This window comes from Carlito syrichta, unplaced genomic scaffold (assembly GCF_000164805.1).
Source record: "Carlito syrichta isolate Samal-C Ts95f unplaced genomic scaffold, Tarsius_syrichta-2.0.1 Scaffold305248, whole genome shotgun sequence".
NCBI lineage: Eukaryota > Metazoa > Chordata > Mammalia > Primates > Tarsiidae > Carlito > Carlito syrichta.
In genome coordinates, this window is record NW_007249344.1 from 311,160 (window position 1) to 329,105 (window position 17,946).

General features: G+C 39.9%; 1 protein-coding gene across 2 annotated transcripts in view; it reads right to left on the minus strand.

Annotated features, from left to right (window-relative positions):
* The window catches only part of PPARG (peroxisome proliferator activated receptor gamma), a 155,535-nt gene that overhangs the window by 21,862 nt on the left and 115,727 nt on the right, over positions 1-17,946 (minus strand). For both annotated transcript variants that reach the window (XM_008061423.1, XM_008061422.2), the window contains one exon: positions 8,656-8,855. In XM_008061423.1, the coding sequence (XP_008059614.1) occupies positions 8,656-8,855 (200 nt within the window). The remainder of the gene's footprint in view (positions 1-8,655; positions 8,856-17,946) is intronic.

Genomic DNA, 17,946 nt, shown 5'->3' on the forward strand with positions numbered 1-17,946 from the left:
CGCTCTGGCGATCCTTCCACCTCAGCCTTCCAAGTAACCGGAATTACAGGCATGCGCTACCACGCCTGGCTGATTTTTTGATTTATTGTAGAGATGAGGTCTCGCTGCCCAGGCGGGTCTTGAACCCACGGGCTCAGGCAATCCAATCACCTCAGCCTCCCAAAGGCGCAGGATTACAGGCTGAGCCACCGAGTCCGGCTATATGTACTTTCTTTAATGCCATAAGAATATGACAGTATGGACATCTGAAAAGATCAACAAGTACACGAGTACAAAACCATCACCTCGTCCCATATGTAAAGGCTGGACCCAGAAATGCTCACTTCAACTGTCAGATGAGCTTCTGCTCAACCCTTTGGCTTCTTGGCACAGAACGTATGCATCATTCTCTCACCTCCATGTAAGCAATTTGTCTGGAACTATGCCCTGATAAATCGCCCTTGTGACTCTTCCCCTTTACTTCCCCTGTCCCCGCATATACAGCCCCGGGTTCCTGTTTTTGAAACTGTGGTAGTTGAACATAGGGCACAAAATCCTGCTAATTTTCTCTCCCAATTTAACAACAATGTGACTTTAACCCCTTGGCAATCGAGGTTGGTCAGGATTTCCTGGCAGTAAACTTACTCAAGGACAGAGAGAGGAATCAGCACCCCACCATTATGCCAAACCATTTCAGTTAAAAAAAAACAAACAAAAAAGCCTTCAGCATTCTGAAAAAGTGGTGAACTGGAAGAGAATTCTGGGTACTGACATGCAAATGAACACAAGGTGGAGTTTTTTGTTTGTTTTCCCTAGTCATATCTGATTACACTGTTTTCACTGCATTTTTGAAGTCTGCATAGATTCTTTCAGTCTCTCTGTGAATCTGTCAAACTAAAAGTGATCCCCAGGCATGCTCGCCTTTCTTTGTAACAGACTCATGAATTCTTAGATTGCAGACAGTTCACTTACACATCACTTTCACATTTCACAGGGGACCTCCTTACCCTCAAACCTAGTAAGACAATAGTGGCCGGCCTGCTTTACAGAGAGCGCACCCCTTAAAACCTCAGTCAAACTTGGCCTGTGGAATTTATCTTGAATCATTAATTTAACACTACACTTATTGTGAAATGTTCCATATAAAATGTATTGTACTTTCCTGGTTGTGTTCAATGAGCTTGTACAGTATCACCTAATGATTTGCCATTATAGAAGGAGACATATCATCTTTAAATTTTGTCTTAGTGATTTTACACTTCTAGTTTGGGGCTAGCAATGTTTTTATCTTCAGACGCTGCATCGAATGGCTGGATAAGCAACCCTTTTTAACAGGAAAGAAAGCTTAATTATAACTAGGATTAGAACGGGGTGGATCCAGTTTTATGGGGCTTTCTTTAAGAAAAGTAATACAAATTGTGAGAATAAAATTGCTCTGACCTTTTCCAGAGCACTAGAAGGAGCTCTGTTGAAAGGAGGGCCCTAAAGCCTAAGCTTCTTTAGCCTCATGGTAACTCTGTCTCTGGTCATAATAATGCCTGAACTTTTTCATGCATTGGACAGACCAGAAAAAGGTGAGAATAGAATGAAGAAGGCTACACTTGAACTCAGTTTTCCCAGGGAAGCAAAATGGATTCTGTAAGGGGAGAATAAAAAAATCAATATTTTTTTGAAAGATACAAATATAACTGATTTTGATATATTTTTATTTTCAAAGAAATGGCTCACATATCAAAGCCAAGGGTATTCTTTTTTTTTGACTTGGAGTCTTACTCTGTCACCCAGGCTGGAGTGCAGTGGCATGCCATGGTCACTGCAGCCTCGACCTGCTAGACTCAAGCGATCCTTCCATCTCAGCCTTCCAAGTAGTTGGAATTACAGGCACACGCCACCATACCCAGTTAATTTTTTGATTTATTGTAGAGATGAGGTCTTGCCAAGTTGCCCAGGCTAGTCTCAAACCTGTGGGCTCAGGCAATCCTCTCACCTTGGCCTCCCAAAGTGCTGGGTTTGTAGGCATGAGCCACCGTGCCTGGCCAAGTATTCTTTTATATAGATGAGTAAGTTTAGTTACAGATCTAGGGCATGCTTCCTATATAGAACACCAAGATGATAGGGGAAACAGCCTTAATGAAAACAAAGTAGAGTAATAAAAGTTTACTTTTTTGAATGAAAAAATAGAGCAATAGTGTTCTTTAGTAATCCAATAACATCAGCATTTTAATATATGAGCTATAAAAGGTATTGTACATGACTGCTCTAAGTTTACAGCTCCTTTTGAATAATAAAATAGCAAGCTAAAGGAGATATATGAGAAAATAAATTCATAAAGCACAGGGTATTCTGGATTATTTCTCTAATTTGGCAGATTGAAATTTGTCTAGTAGTGTTAGCTTTGGCAGCACATATACATATAATTGGAACGATACAGAGATGATTAGTATGGTCCCTGAGGAAGGACGACATGCAAACTTGTGAAGCATTCCGTAATTAAAAAAAAAAAAAAAAAAAAGATGCCAGGTGCGGTGGCTCATGCCTGTAATCCCAGCACTTTGGGAGGCAGAGGCGAGAGGACTGCCTGAGTTCAGGGGTTCGAGACCAGCCTGAGCAACATGGCAAGACTCCACCTCTATAATAAATAAAAAAAGTCACCTGGGTGTGGTGGTGCACACCTGTGGTTTTAGTTACTTAGAAGGCTGAGGTGGAAGGATCGCCTGAGTCCAGAAGGTTGAGGCCATGGTGGCCATGAGTATGCTACTGCATTCCAGCCTGGGCGACAGAGTGAGAAATTCGTGTAGTAAACCACTCTACCTTCTCTCAAACAATCACCTGGTAGCCTGGTCAGAGTTTAAGCAGGCTTGGAAAAATGTGGGCCTCATCGCATGGAGCTTTCCCGATAGCCTTAGTTTCTCAAGTTTAAATCTTAGGGTCTGTCTTCTTCATTTTGTTTCCTTCTTTTTTATGCTTCTGACTGACTTTCATCACCATTGATACACACAGATCTCCATGATTGGCTACAAAGGGGAAATGTTAATCCAAAATGCATTGGTTTGGTTTCCTCCACCTCTTCTTGTTCTGCCCCTGTTAGTCTGTTTCTCTCTTGTTGAGAACCATGGGATTTAGAGAATGTAAGGGGTCTTCAGAAATAACCTGCATCATCATTCTATGACTAATGAATAAACTGGATCCACAAGGCTTCCCAAAGTGAAACGGTCATTTATAGCAAACCCTTTACCAGCACTTGTGCTCCTGATTCTTGGTAGAGCTTTCTCCTTTCCACTGCTTTCTATAGGACATCCCCACTTCTTTTTCCTTTTTAAAATAGAATTACTGTTCTTGGGTGAACTGGGGCTTTTAAATTAAAGCTCTTATATGCTAGGATCTTGAGGCAATGCCTTTTGAACTATTGTTTCCTAGAGGTGCTGGTTAGGTGCTGTGTGAGATGGAAGAGAAGTCTGAAAGCCTGTCAGCTATAATACTGCTTTCCTGTGTGGTTTAGAGATTTAAGACAAACAAATGAAAACTTAATAAGAAGAATTATCTACACCGTAATGAACCAGCACATAACCAGAGCTCTTAGAAAATAATCCATTACCAGCCAAAAAGTTACTCAGCGGGTAAACAAGGGTGTTGGCCAAATGAGTCCGACCATTGGAAAAGAAAAAAATCCAAGTGTTTTTTTTCTTCTTAAATATATAGAATATTATTTTTTACTTATTCTCTAAAAGAACACTACAAGTTTAGATCTGTTATATCTTAGCTATTCCTGACAGCCCCTGCAACAGAATTTATTTGATTAATATTGACATATGGAGTAATGATCCCAGGAGCCCAGCTTCTCCAGGAGCCACGGAAACAAATCAGTCCTACTATCCTGCTCTTTTTTTCTACTGGGGTCCCTACACCTCTTTCTCTGAGGGCTTGCTTGATGTCTTTCTTCTCAGGTGAGCAAATTCCTTCCAGGTCATTCAAGCTTTTCCAGAGACAAAGGGAAAGTTGCAGACACACTTTGTTTAGCTGCAAACATATGACTTAAAAGGATAGATATCTTTGCAATAGTTTGAGTCACTGGACTTGACAGTCATCGTACATTTTTGAATGCACAAACTTAAATGGGTTCAGAAATGTTTCCACAAAAGTTTACATTTCCATATTGGTTTTATTATTCACTAGTTTCATATTTCACACGCTACTTAGAATGACCATTTTTCTGATGGCACCAGTTTGCTCATATAATTATAAAAACAGTGACTCCACATGTACCTATCATAAACAATGTGATGCTTTGGAGCCCAAAGTCCAATATAGTACAAATAAAAAGTTTTATTTCTCATTTGCAGATAGAGTGCAGTCAGAACTTTGCCATCTCTTAGATAGGGGGTGAAAAATTGGCAGGCACACCAAGGGTTTTTCTATTTATTGTTTTATGACAAACCATGGCACTGAAAATGGTTTTTGAAAAGCACTCTCTGTTTATTTTCATCAACAAACATGGGATCATGTGACAATGATACACACCCAGTGTGATCATTGCACCAGGGTAATAGTCAAACACCAGGAACTTCCAAAGTCCATTTGGTTATCAAACTGCCTTCATGAAACAGAGCACCCGAGTTCTGGCATATGCCTGGTTTTCAGAGTATAGTCAGATCCAAGGGCCTTGGCTGTAACAAGCCACTGAAAGAGAAGTAGTTTATGGGGAGACTCAGTTCCATCCTATTTGAGGGTGACAAAAGGGCCTGTTGCTTCTAAATTTTTCCTCTGGTGATCTGTATCCAGTGATTCCATATCCCATTTCTCCCTAGCCCTGAACCTAAACTTTCCAAGCATTATTCTTGTTTAGGCAAAACGATGAAAAGTAGGGCATTATACGCCAAAGATATGAGGTTAAAGTTGACAGAAGGGGAGAAAGAGCATTTAATTGATCTAATGTGAAAGGTGCAAGTAGCCTAGGGAATACGATGTAGGAGAAGGAACTTTATAGTCCAGGATGAGAGAGAAGCTCTGGTCAGCCTGGAGGCAAATGCTGGGAGGGTAGCAGGCATTCTATAACAGGCAATGGTGACATTGAGCAGTAAGATAAATTTAAACGATGGCCTCTTCAATCAAGTCATTTCCTTTTCCAAAGGTTCTGGGTAACTGGTCATCCACTAAGCTGCATAGCCACCCCCAGGCTTGGCCTAACCAATACTAATGACATCAGTCTCAAGCAGGGTGGATAATGAAACCCAAATTGTTCTACTGTACAGCCACAGTCACTTTTGCAATGCTCCCCCCAAGAGTCCACACTTCTGCAAAACTTTTCCTATCCATGCAAATCTTAACTTTCAGGAGTCCTGGCCAAGAGATAACATAACACCCCTGAGATAGATGCTATCAAATGAATAACAATGGCCATGTTGATAAAGAACAAATCTCTAGTCTCATTGGAAATCACATTTTGGGTTTTCTTTTTTTTTCTCCCATATTACTCTCTGAACTATTTCCTTCCACTAGTGCTTAATTTGATTTTGCAAGATAAGGAGAAAAGACAGTGCCAAACAACTCTAGTTCAGTTTTGTGTCATCAGTGAATGAATTATTTTAATTTAGCCCAGGCTCTCTTTTTTCCCAGATCCTAACTTAGAGGGAATTCTGTCTGTATCCAGATCATCAGTAAAGTCCAGTTTGGTGAGCAAATATTGGACTAGTTAGAAGCCCTCTGTTGAAAGTCCAGAATTTCAAAGAGCATAGGCAACTGTTTGTAACTCAATTAAGCAAATACAGTCTGAGTAACTATCAGTGGCAAAGCATAGTCCTCATTACTTCAGGGAAGACAATGACAAACACTTGGCCTCTGAACTTGGGAAGCATATCACCACGCATTTTGTAGCCCTTTCTCATAAAAGAGTGTAATAATACCTATTTATTCCATCAAGAGCCTTCAATTATCTTATTTTTTAACACAAAGATTTAGAGTCAAGGAGTAAACTGGAATAAGGTTTTCAAAGCACGCCCTTCAGTACCAAAGAAAAGAACATGTTGGCCACCAGTGGTATAAATTTAAATTCTTTTTTTTTTTTAATTAGAGTCTCACTCTGTCACCCAGACTGGAGTGCAGTGGCTGCTCCCAGCCACTGCAGCCTCGACCTGCTGGGCTCCGGCGATCCTTCCAAGTAGCTGGAACTACAGGCACGTGCTACCACAACTGGCTAATTTTTGATTTATTGTAGAGACAAGGTCTCACCAAGTTGCCCAGGTGGGTCTCGAACCCGCGGGCTCAGGCAATCCACTCACCTTGGCCTCCCAGAATGCTGGGATTACAGGCTGAGTCACCGAGCACGGCCTTAAATTCTTGACTACAGGTACTATTATATTGATAGAATTTCCAGCAAGGATTGCTGATCTTCATTGGGAGATGAAGAAAAGGTGAGAAAGTAGTTTCTGGAAACTAAATGACCAAAGCCAAAACCACACAGTAAATAGTTTGCTTTGGGGCTCTTTCCCCTTCAGCTATCCCATCCTCAGTTCTGGGTCTCCCAGACTTGCTCTCAGTAAGCTGTTGTAATCTGTCTGAAAGTGTACCTCTTTTTAGCTACATTACTTTAACTTTCCTGTTATTTTTCTACCTGGACATGAACAGTTTATTTTCTGTAGTCAAATCAGCTATGTAGAGGTCTTCATTTACTTTTGATTTGCTATGGCCCAATTTAGTCCTTGAATGAATACAGAGACTTAGCTTGACTTTCCCCATGTTCTGTCGTCCTGTGCATGTGGAAGACAGCAGTCCTAACCATGGACTTCTGACTTTTGTAATTTAAGAAGAACAAAACAGCACAAGAAAAAGTCCCCAGTTGTGAATATGCTGAGATAGCAGAATGAGATGAACAATTCCTATGGTTCTAAAAATTGATAAAAAGAAATCACATTCAGAAAGCTTTCTCAGAGTGATGTTTTCTTGGTGTATATGTCTCCCTGCTCATTGCTAGCCAACAGGAAAGACTTGCTTCCCAAAGTACTGTGGTATTGAGGAACTGCCATGCTAAGTACTCTAAACTAGAGGTCAGAAAGCCTGCATTATAGTCCAGGTTCTTCCAGACAGTTACTGTGGGATCCCAGAACAAAATGTGTAACCTCTCTGGACTTCAGTTTCCTCAACTTTAAAAGGAGAATAATCATTGCAATGGGAAGATGGCTATTTAGCTTGAAACTAATACATGTGCAAGATTTTCTGAATTTGTAAAGAACTGGGTCCAGGTATATTATTTTTAAGGCAGCAAAGACCTGTTTTTTAAACCAAAAAAAACCATTGTCCTTATCAGCATGTGGCTCTATCCCACAGTTTTATTATTTTTAATTTTCAATTTTTTTTTGTAGAGACAGGGTCTCCCTATGTTGCCCAGGCTGGACTAGAACTCCTGGTCTCAAGTGATCCTCCTACTGTGGCCTCCCAAAGGGCCAGGACTACAAGCATGAGTCACCAAGCCTGGCAATTTTATTTTTCTATTAGCTGATTCCACTCTTTCTAAACCGTTTTGCTAAAAGGAAAAAAATTACATCTTGAGATAGTCATCAAGATACACTAAAGGGTAATGAGATTTTCCCAACAAAATATCTGAAGGGGAGAAAAGTTACACATATCTATCAAGTAACTGCACAGCTCTCCTGGAGGTATTCATCTGAAAATAAACAACTGCATACAGGGACTTTCCAGGGCTGGGACAGTGTCTTCTGAGCATGTTCTGCAGCACTAACTTCCCTAGAACATTCTGCAGACATTAGAATAAAAGCCAGACCTTGTCTTTAAAAGCTAAGGTACAGAGACGTGATCCAGGTCACACTCCATACTGATGGCAGTACTGGAACTAGAATGCTGGCACAGTTTTGTTTAATATAATTGTTTAATATAATTCCATGTTGCTTTCTCAGTTTCTGATCAGGGAAGAGTTTTGCCTCTTGGAAAACTTGATTCAATGACAACCCCTTCTGGGTTTTCTAAACAATGCTATTCAATGAGCCTACAGATGTTTGAGAGTCCACTGGACTAGCCCAGGCAGCTCAGAGCCTTGCAGAAGATAAAACTGACTACGTAATAAAAGGATAGAACTTCCAGTTCCCCAGGAAGAGTCAGTAGAGTGCAACAAGGAAAGAAAGGTAATACAATATCTAAAATGCATTTTTGTGCCCCATATTGAACTACCTAAGAGGTAACCCTGGTAGTTCTCCTGAAAGGTAAGAGTGGGGCTGAATAGCTTTTCCAAACCTAGACTAGGTCCTTCCCAGAGAAAAAGCAAGGCTGATTGAATCAATGTTGCTCTGGCCAGGAAAACATGTCAGGAAAACAGATGGGTCCCGAAAGAGGGTAGCAGGATAAGGGGGCTTGAGTTCATTCATTAAAGTTAAGATGATCAGTATGTTCTGATACTATTCTCAAAAATTCTTTTAGAACTTGGAGGACTTTTTTCCTTTTTCAAAATAATGTTTACTTATCCTATCTGAAAGCACTTCCTGAGTTTCAGACTCAGTCTGCAAGATGTTAACAACCAACAATTGAACAGTATTCTGCATATGTATGTGTAACATAGTAAATCATTTACTCAAAGAAAACACACACACACACACACACACACACACACACACACACACACACACACAAACCCTCAGCCACCCCCAATTAAGATAGCAGAAGAGAACTAACTGATTTGTCTGTTGTCTTTCCTGTCAAGATCGCCCTGGCCTTTGCTTTGGTCAGCGGGAAGGACTTTATGTATGAGTCATACAAATGTTTTGCCAGGGCCCGGAGGTCAGCAGACTCTGGGTTCAGCTGGTCGATATCACTGGAGATCTCTGCCAACAGCTTCTCCTTCTCGGCCTGTGGCATCCGCCCAAACCTGATGGCTACAGAGGAAGAGGAATGACAGAATGAATCACTGAATTACTACCGTTCCAAATGTACACTGCTCTTTCCCTGGTCCTAGTTCCCACGTAGTAAAAGCCCCTCCTCCCTCCACTAATCTCAAATTCTGGTTTCTATCTACCACTTTGCTTATGTTTTTATTTCACAACAGTAGTATAGACTTATCAGTAAAAATTAAATTGTTCATCTCTTTAATTAAAGAAAAGTTAATGCATGATCCTGCCAGGAAGATGAAGTAATATAAGACTTTAGCAAAGGTTGGAAAATATGTTTACTTAAGCATGAAATAATTGAGAACCAACTCTTATTCACCCCTCAAGACCCAATTCAAATGTCACCTCCTTTGTGAGGCTTTCCCTGGTTTTTTCAAGCATAGTTAATTATTCCTTCCCCTGAACTCCACCAATCCTTAGTATATATTTTGATGACAGCAATTTTTCACGTTGTACTGTAACTCTTTATTTTATATGCCTGTTTAGCCCACTATAGAATGAAGTCCTGAAGGCCAGGGATGATGTCTTCTTTATCTTTGTATTCCCTAGCCCTTGACATAAGGTCAAACACTAAGAAGGATTAAAATGTTTCATAAATTAAAGGAAGGAATTGTGCAGGATTCAAAGTTTTGCAGGCATAGGCTTTGTTCTCAGGGAGTTTGTATGGTCTGTTTTGTCCTTGTTATGAAGAAATATGAATGGTGCTTTATTTCATCTTATTAGGCCAGAAAGTACCTTTACATGTAGTGGAGAGAAGCCATAATTATCCCCAGACTCTCTAGAATTGCCAATTAACACTGTGTCAGGAAAACAATATCCTTAATATATGGCTCCTTATGGGGCGAGAAAGTGTGAAAGTAGAAAATAACAAAAGAAAAAAGGCAAAGAGCAATATTTAAGAGAAACTGGTAAGACCTAAATTGGAGGTAAAATAACTGTAACTTTTCAACTCAGATATGTTTTCCTTCCTTCCAACCATTTCACAAATGTCATTTGAATAATATTACTTTGAGGGCACACTTTGGACTCTTTGTAATTCCCATAATAAGGGCATTTGGCTCTTGTATCCACTATTACTCCCTGCATAGCTCTCTTCTTACACTCACCATGTGGCATCATAATGATGTGTTTTTATGATGGTCTCCATCACTAGACTATATGCTCCTATGCTCCTTGAGGGCAGACACTGTGCCATATTCATTTATATTTCTCACACTTAGTGGCCCTCAGTCAATGGTTGTTGAATACCAGAATGGATAGATGAACAGTTCTTTACTATATGCTATGCTAAAGGTAGCATTTCTTTCTTTCTTTTTGAGTTGTAGTCTCACTCCGTCGCCCAGGCTGGAGTGCAGTGGCATGCTCCCGGCCACCACAGTCTCGACCTGCTAGGTTCAGGCGATCATTCCATCTCAGTCTTACAAGTAGCCGGAACTATAGGCGCATGCTACCATGCCCAGCTAATTTTTTGATTTATTGTAGTGATGAGGTCTCGCCATGTTGCCCAGGCTACTCTTGAACCTGTGGGCTCAGGCAACCCTCTCGGCTCGGCCTACCAAAGTGCTGGGATTATAGGCTTGAGCCACCACGCCCGGCCTAAAGGTAGCATTTCTAACATAAGACATAAAAACACATGAAAAAATGTTCATCTGAGTACTTAGTGAATTTTACTTTGGATTTGCCAGAGATGAAACTGATCTACAGCCTTAAGTCTCAAATTCGTAAATTCATTTCAGTTGACTCTAAATCAACTTTTGCATCAACTAATTTAACTACTGGGTTGTGGGGGCCTCCTTAGAGACCTGGGAGCTAGAGGGAAGAGAATCTTATCTTTCAGTTAGGATTCCTTTAAGTTAAATTAGTGTATATTTAGATACTTTTCGTAAATATATCCTTTGTACATGACCCCTTCAAACAGAAATCTTTAAATAACCGCCATTTTTTGGGTAAAAAATCTTGTCTCCTACTCACTCTTCCCTCTTTTCTTTCTTTTTAGGTCCATGGGGATGGGGAATGGTGAATGGTTGTTCACATTCTTAACTATTGATGAGTCCCCTCACCATCAACTGCCCCTAGATTTGTTTGAGTCCCTCAGGATATGATGTCATTTCTCACTGTATTATCTTTCATAGCACTGATTATCTAGAATGTTTTATTTCCCTCCCTGCAATATCACCTCCATGAAGGCAGGAATCTTTATCATTGAATCCTCAGTACTTAGTACAATGTCTGGCACATATTAAGTCCTTGTCTAATATATTTTGAAATTAAAAAAAAAAAAACATAACCGAGATAGCAGATTCCTTCCAAGTCCCCTGTAAAGCTGTTCTTGACTATTTTACTCAGATAGACTCAATCACTCACTTCCTTATATAGTTTCCATGAGTTCTGCATCTGCGGATTCAACCAACCATGGATCAAAAATATTTGGAAAAAATAACCAATAAAAATAAGAATAATAAAATACAAATGGCCGGGCTCGGTGGCTCAGCTTGTAATCCCGCGCCTTTGGGAGGCTGAGGTGAGTGGATTGCCTGAGCCCGCAGGTTCGAGACCTCATCTCTACAAAAAATAAAAAAAAAAAAAAATCAGCTGGGCATGGTAGCGCATGCCTGTAATTCTGGCTACTTGGAAGGCTGAGGCGGAAGGATCGCTGGAGCCCAGCAGGTCGAGGCTGCGGTGGCCGGAAGCGGCCACTGCACTCCAGTCTGGGTGACAGAGTGAGACTCCAACTCAAAAAAAAAAAAACAAAAAAAAAACCAAATGAAGTAATACAGTATAATAACCATTTATATAGCATTTACATTGTATTAGGTATTATAAGTAGCCTAAAGATGATCTAAGGAATATGAAAGATGTGCATAGGTGATGTGCAAATACTGCCTGATTTTATATCAGAGACTTGTGCCTTGGGAATTCTGGTATCCAAGAGGGTCCTGGAACCAATGTCCCAGGGATAAGGAGGGATCACTTGGTGATGTTCTAAGATTATATGTCTTCCATGGGACATTCTGATAGGCCATCCCTATGCCCAGTTAGGAGTATATAAAAAACCTGGGGTTTGGGACAGATTAGAAAAAGCTTCTAAGTGATAGGTTGCTGTTGTATGCATATATTGATTCATGTATCAAACTATTACTATTCTATCATGTTGGGGTATATTGGTTATTTTACTGGAATATACATTATATGAGATGAGTAACAGGCTTTCTCATCTTTGCTCCAGGGTGTAACAAAATATACATAGTAGGTAACAATAAATGTTTGATGAATTAAACTCCAAAATATCTAGTTTAAAAACAGAAAATGAGACACTGTGTAGGTACATTGGGAAGTTTGGGAAAGTGATCATGAAAGCACCAAGTAAGAATTAAGGTGTATTAAAGAAGAAATTTTGATGTAAAACTTGGAAAAAAATCAGAGTAATCCTATATGGAAATAGAAGTGACTAGAATAATCAATTTTCTTTTGCTCTTGGACTTTAGTTATTTCACAGATCACATAATACTGTCTCTTCACTCAGTGAATAATTATCAAGTGAATACTGTGTGCCAGACAATGTTCTAGGTTATGGTTAAATTTTTACAGGTAAGAAGCTATAAATATACACAAAAGTTTATACGCCAAGGAAAGCAGTTTTTTCCTAATGGCAATCAAAAAAGTTAATTTAAAATAAACAAACAGCCAAAGATAGACATTTTTTACATTTCCTGGTCCTGTTTTCCATAACTTAACAAAATAGAAAAAAAAAAAAAAACCTCTTTAAAAAGTCATTTTTGAATCAGACGATATTAAAAGCAAAATACTTCTGCTGGAACCTAAATAAAATGTTAATTTTTATAAGTTGAAGTTCTCACAAAAGGTTAAATCTTTTTTATTTTTTTTATCTTGTTTGAGTCAGAATCTCACTCTGTCACCCAGGCTGAAGTGCAGTAATCACAGCTAATGTATGAGTCTTGACCTGCTGGGCTCAGGTGATCCTTCTGCTTCAGCCTTCCAAGTAGTGGAGACTACAGGTGCATGCCAACACGTCTGGCTAATTTTTTTGATTTATTGTTGAAACGAGTTCTTGTTATGTTGCCCAGGCTGGTCTCAAACTCCTGGGCTCAGGCAATCCTCTGGTCCCAGTCCCCCAGATTGCTGGGATTACAGGCATGAGTCAAGACGCCCAGCACAAAAGGCTGTTTTATGAATAAATTATTTCTATTGTTAAATGCCCATGCTACAGATTAGGTTCCAATAACTAACAAAACAACTAATTATACAGGTGATTTTCATGTTTTTTACATACTATGGTTTGTAAAAGGGCTGAAAAATACATCTCATATGGTGGAACTAAATTTGCATAAACAGAAATCTGAAGCTGAGGAGGAAATAAAATGTTTACTTGTCTGCATTTTTTTGTAGGAGAAAAAAGTCTATTTTGTTCTGTTGCTTTTGAGTCTCACGTAATCAAACCTATCTCCCTCATATGAGGGAATGAGAGAAGGCACTGGAAGTGTTTAGCACAGTGCCAGGCATATGGTATGCTTAATAAACACAGCTTTTATTACTTACGATTTGGGGCAACTATGACTGTTGTCGGTTATGGACCAGATTGGTAGCCATGGCACCTGACCTCTTTACAGATAAAGAACAAACCCTGAAAACCAAATCTGTCTATCTGCCTAGCTATCTGTCTTTAAATTGTTCAGGAAATGCTGTTTTTTAGGTAAGTAATTTTTGAACCTCAGTTTCCACCCTTGGAGTGGAGAATCTGAGAACCAAGATGAGGGAGGTTATGGAGGTTGGAGTGTTGGTTCCTTTAAGTCTACAGTTAGAGCTTAGACATAGAAGATTAGCATTCTAGATTGGGGACCAGACAGATAAAGACTGAGAGTGTTCATTTTCCATATCTTCTACCATTGCTGATTAATCTTAAAAGACAGAAGGAAAATGATCCATGTATTAATTACTGTGAGTCATTAAGCAAGAACTTAAGGCCTCTCTGGAAAGCAATCGAATTAATACTGCACTTGACACAGTCAGAAGTCTATTTTCTAGTTTCAGCACAGTGACAAACCAGCTATGTGACTTCAAGAAAATTACTTAGCTTCTCTGGTTCTCAGCTGCTTTATCTATAGAATAAGGAACTTGGAAAAGAAGATCTCTAAAGGCTCCTTCCTTTAGTCCTAAATTTAGCTCCAAAATTCTACAAATGTCTACATGGTCCAAATGATGGCATTCGGTTTCATATTTAGGATAATCACCTTGTGTCTTGGTTAAAAAAAAAATTGTATCGTTGAGGGCAGTGGCACATGCCTGTAAACCCAGTGCTTTGGGAGGCCAAGGTGGGAGGATCACTTGAGGCTGGGAGTTCAAGATCAGCCTGGGCAACAAAGCAAGATTCTACCTCTACTAAAATAAAAAACAAAAAACTCTAAAAAAAAAAAATTGTCAATATCAGAATCAGTAGGCTACCTCCAGGAAGACTGGGTTTGATAGAGACTCATTAATTTCTGGTAAAAGTATATTAGCATACCTTTACAGATACAACACACTTTTTCTGAACTGAATGCAGTTCACTATTAGCATATTACAGACTCTACATTGTGTATTTAGTACTGATATTACTGAACACACAATCTCCAAACACACAGAATAGTTAGATATCTTGCTTTTTGGATTTCTGTATAGTGCCAAGAAACAACAAATTGACATGTTTTTAAAACACTTAATTGTAAGATCATCAAAGACAAATGCTACCTAACTACAAAGATTGATTAAAGCAGATTTTCAAAATCAATAGAAATAGAAGAATGCAATAAGATGAGTCTTTTTTTTGAGTTGGAGTCTCACTCTTATTGCCCAGGCTGGAGTGCAGTGGCATACTCACAGCCACTGCAGCCTCGACCTTCTGGGCTTAGGTGATCCTTCTGCCTCAACCTTCCAAGTAGCTGGAACTACAGGCACATGCCACCATGCCCGGCTAGTTTTTGTGATTTACTGTAGAGACGAGGTCTCACCAAGTTGCCCAGGCTGGTCTTGAACCCCCAGGTTCAGGCAATCCTCTCGCCTTAGCCTCCCAAAGTTCTGGGATTACAGGCTGAGCCATCGTGTCTGGTCAGATGAGTCTTATTAAAAATATTTTTGTCTTTCAATATCTAGGGGATAAATTTTTAATCATATCAGGCTTTTGACAATTAGTAAGGCTGTATCTCATAGTCAATTTTTCTATTATGTGTTTGTTGCATGTAAACAAGACTTAACACTGCTGCTTTTCATATGGCTGTTGCAAATAACTTATGTTTTTCCACCTCTTTTTCTTGTGAAGAAAGAAAACTTGTGCATTTTGAGGTTTTGCCGGATTTGGCAATCTATTAACTATCATCTTTTAGTTCCTCTAAAACAAGGAGCAACCTTAACACTCGTATTACATTATTTTTATGTAGGGGTACTATTTTTCAAACCATTTGTGGAGAGTATTTAAATATTTGCCTCGTTTTCTTTCAAAAGTAGAGGTGAGAAAATACCACTATCTCACCTTTTAATTCAATCTCTGATTCTCTGAAGTCTTACCTGACATCCTTTAATTCATGGTTAAAGTCACATAGCTACAATTGTTTGATTCAAGTCACTGTGGTACACAGACTGGGCTGGGGGGCACAAGGATGTTAAGGACATGTCTGATAGAGGAGATCAGAAATATACACAAGCCGAGCTCGGTGGTTCAGCCTGTAATCCTGCGCCTTTGGGAGGCTGAGTGGATTGCCTGAGTCCGTGGGTTTGAGACCCGCCTGGCCAGGAGAGACCTCATCTCTACAATAAAATCAGAAAATTAGCCGGGCATGGTAGCGCATGCCTGTAATTCTGGCTACTCGGAAGGCTGAGGCGGAAGGATCGCCGGAGCCCAGCAGGTTGAGGCTGCAGTGGCCGGGAGTGGCCACTGCACTCTAGTCTGGGCGACAGAGTGAGACTCTGACTCAAAAAAAAAAAAGAAAAGAAAAGAAAAGAAAAGAAAAGAAATATACACAGATGATTCTCTGATGTATGTCTCTTGACTGGCTCTGTCCTTCCCCTTCCCCAGGCAGATACTTTATGACTCTAACCCTAGTAGTACCTTCTCTTCCAAGCTATCTCCACCACTGAACTCTGTCTGTGTTTGTCAATTTCTATTTACTTCCTGACCCACTACAATCTAACTTTTACCTCATTTAAATTTACTGAAACTTTGCTTATAAAAACTCTTGAAAGCTTTTCTTATGGCCAATGTTAAAGCCTTCTTTTAATTTTAAATCTACTTGAGTTCTCCAGCATTCTTCCAGCCTTTAATACTGGGGACCTTCTCTACCACTTATTTTTTATTTTCTTTTTTCTGAGTCGGAATCTCACTCTGTCACCCAGGCTGGTGTGTAGTAACACACTCAAGGCCACTGCAGCCTCGACCTGTTGGGCTCAGGCAATCCTTCCACCTCAGCCTTCCAAGTAGCTGGAACCACAGGCGCACGCCAGCACACCCGGCTAGTATTTTGATTTATTGTAGAGACAAGGCCTCGCCAAATTGCCCAGGATGGTCTGGAACCCCTGGGCTCAGGCAATCTTCTCATCTCCATCTCCTAAAGTGCTGAGATTACAGGCGTGAGCCATCAATCCCACCCATATCTTATTTTTAACGTTTCTCATCTGGTTTCTGCTTTTCTGGGTCTCCTATCTTTCTGCCCGCTGTTTTCAGGTCTCTTTGATAGTGCCTCTTCCTTAGTTTATATTCTGTGGTCTTATATCCAACCCACAATAGGGGTCAACAACCCTGCTCTCTCTTTCTTGAGATCTGGATTCTTATTTTTCCTTTCCCCCCATATTCCTTTACACCTGGATGCTGGATATCCCATAAGCACCTCTCACACAATATGAAACCACATTTTAAACTTTTTCCTCCAAGCGGGCTCTTCTTTCAGTGTTTCTTTCTTGGTTAATTTATTCTGTCACCCAAACTAGATACCCTGAACAAACTTTGACAACCTCTCTTCCCTTCAGGTACTTTTATTCATGGTCATTGCTCTGATATTTCTCTCAATTTCTTTCTTCCTCATCCTTCCCAATGTCTTCATTCCTAATATGGCATTGGTCCACCAATGGATTTCCCTGTTTCTAGTCTTTTTCTCTCTCTAATTCATCCTCTTTACTGCTGTTGGTAGTTTGTTTTTTGATAAAATAGACCTGATTACCCCCTCGCTTTTGAAGGCAGAATGTGGTGTCACAGGAAGGCATAAAACACCCAGAAGAGGAAGAGGAGGGAATCAGAACAGTCTGGAAGAGAAGACATTGGAACAAGGCTTGGAATGTCAGGGAATTTTGACAGGGAACAGAAGGCCACAGTCAACAGAGACCTAGACATATCCAAGCACAGGGCCTTTTCCAGAAACAGCAAAGAGCACGGCTTGCCTGAAGTGTAAGTGGCAAGCGGGCAGGGAGGGAGAAAGGAGGTGGGTTACACCATGGACAAAGGCCACACAGAGTGAGTGACAGATACCGAGTAGCCATGTGCTGCCATGAGCATTAGGACTATTTCCTTTTCTAAAAGTTAATATTTGGTTAATTTTCTTTACATCACAGAGAAGACCAAAGATTAGAAAAAGGAATAGGTTAAATCTAAATCTATTTGCCATTCAGACTCCCCCTAATTTCCTCAAGACACACTAGAATTGGTGTCTGCAGGGCATTGGGAAAACTACCTTAAAAATGCTGAGTTGCACGAAAATTTGTGAAACTGTTTTTCTGGATTTTTATGAGGCCACTGAGAAATCATTCTTAAAGTCAGTTTTAAAAAAAAAAATAAATGAAAAAAGCCCTCTCGTTTATATCATAGGATATCCCAATCAGTAAAGCTAAGGTTTCACTAATTTTTAAGACTATGAAGAATATAATTTTTATTTAACCTGAATGTTATGGGAAAACTTAATGAGTTATAATGAGTTATAAATTAGTCAATTCTTCTCTATTTTTAAGTTATTTCTTTTTTTTTGAGTTGGAGTCTCACTCAGTCTCCCAGACTGGAGTGCAGTGGCCGCTCCTGGCCACCGCAGCCTTGACCTGCTGGGCT